Below are 1,690 nucleotides of genomic sequence, written 5' to 3' on the forward strand. Positions count from 1 at the left end.
TATTAATTATGCATATTTGGGAGCTAAATGGGCCAAATGGGCCAAATCGTGGGCCGACCGACCCATTCATGGGCCGACCCAAATGGGCCGGCCCATGCCCAGGTCTAGATGCAACATGCTCAAGCATTCCAAAGCTATATGTGGCATCTCAAGCAAAATAGACTATAGTCAATCTCTTTGTCCAAGGGGAGCTTCCCGGTTCTTGTACTTGTACACGAGTTCTCCATGCCAGTATTTGGCTGCATAGACCAAGCCTGATCAAGAGCCTTAACCACCTCGGCTGGTAAAGGACCCTTCTCCAAGTAATCAAGGTTGCTCCGTAGCTGACAAAAGCTACTAAAACCTGTAATGATACCATCGTGGCCATTGATGACCTTCAATGCTGAGTGATGAACACACCATCGAAGGGCCACTTCAACCATGGTAAGACTGTGTACTTGGACAACAGGAGCCAGCATATCCAGCGCCCGGAAGTTATTGGACTTAAAGTATCGCTCTCAATACACCTTTCCCCTTATTTTATTCTGCTCGCTAAATCGTCCCTCCGCCAGGATATGCGACGCGTTGTATTTGCCGGAGAGAAATCCACCAGCTAAGGGATTGAAAATAACAATGTCAATCCCATACCGACGGCAGCACGGCACTAGCTCATCCTTGATGCTTTGGGCTATAAGAAAATTGAGTATGGTTAGATATCCAGCATGTAGATCTTTCAGGGTTGCCATTGCGTTGTATATAGCCTGATACACAGTTAGTGTGACCCAGCCCCGTTCAGTGCATGTTGTCACAATCTCGGCAACCTCGGAAGCAGAGAAATTGCTCAGACCCAGTCTCTTGAACTTTTTTTGACTGTGAAAGCGGTCAAGAGCCTGTAGCGTGACTGTCCAAGGAGTTGCCCTGTCGGCTGCGTGGAGATAGAAAACATTGAGACAATCTGTTTGAAGTTCACGCAATGACTCGTCCAGCTTTGCTTCTAAAACCTCAGGCTGATGATTACCGGGTTTCAACGGGTACTACTTGTATGCGATGGACAGACCGCGTTCTTTCCAGCCTGCCTGATGGGTAAAATCTTCCTGTCTACCTTTATCATAAAGACAAGCAGTATCTACTTCATGATAACCTTTCTCCTGAAATAAGTCGAGACACGCAGTAACTTCGCGAAGGGTGGTGACTCTAGCGCTGTATGTTGCGTCAGGACCGACGGTCATAAGACCAAGAATAACTCGTTTCCTGGAAGACATATTGATGGAATTCGGAAGCAGAGTTTGGTGACAAAACATTCCAACTATATAGTGGTTGGCACATCACCTTTACCGTACTAATTCTCGAAGGTCATGACGTGAGAGACAGGAGATTCGGAGTTTTTGTAGCTGTTACCACTTGGCACCAGAGAAGCCAGCTGTAGACCTCGGCACCACCCGCCCACGGGTCACCCACGAATTACCTTCACCCACCCATGGGTGAGAGGTCATCACCCGTCACCCAAACCCACATACCCACGGGTGACCATGGTCCACCCATGGGTCACCCACGACTCACCCGTCTTTGCATAATTTTCCATTTCGGGACAGATTTCTATGCATAAAACTGATAAGCTAATCACATATTCTACTGATCTTTATAACCATTCCTGTCCCGGGCCGACGCCGGAGTCAGGGGACGCCGTCGCGCCTGGCCATGCGACACGAGA

At 48.5% G+C, this 1,690-nt stretch overlaps 1 protein-coding gene across 1 annotated transcript; it reads right to left on the reverse strand.

Annotated features, from left to right (window-relative positions):
- Positions 1-168: 168 nt before the first annotated feature.
- Positions 169-1,241, reverse strand: BDW70DRAFT_154799 (Aldo/keto reductase; the record flags this gene model as incomplete). The annotated part of the gene is made up of 4 exons (XM_073739923.1): positions 169-239; positions 293-429; positions 505-973; positions 1,037-1,241. The coding sequence occupies 4 exons, from the start codon at positions 1,239-1,241 to the stop codon at positions 169-171; spliced, it is 882 nt and encodes a 293-aa protein (XP_073590386.1).
- Positions 1,242-1,690: the final 449 nt, after the last annotated feature.

This window comes from Aspergillus foveolatus, assembly GCF_047715535.1.
Source record: "Aspergillus foveolatus strain CBS 279.81 unplaced genomic scaffold BDW70scaffold_365, whole genome shotgun sequence".
In the NCBI taxonomy this organism is placed as follows: Eukaryota; Fungi; Ascomycota; class Eurotiomycetes; order Eurotiales; family Aspergillaceae; genus Aspergillus; species Aspergillus foveolatus.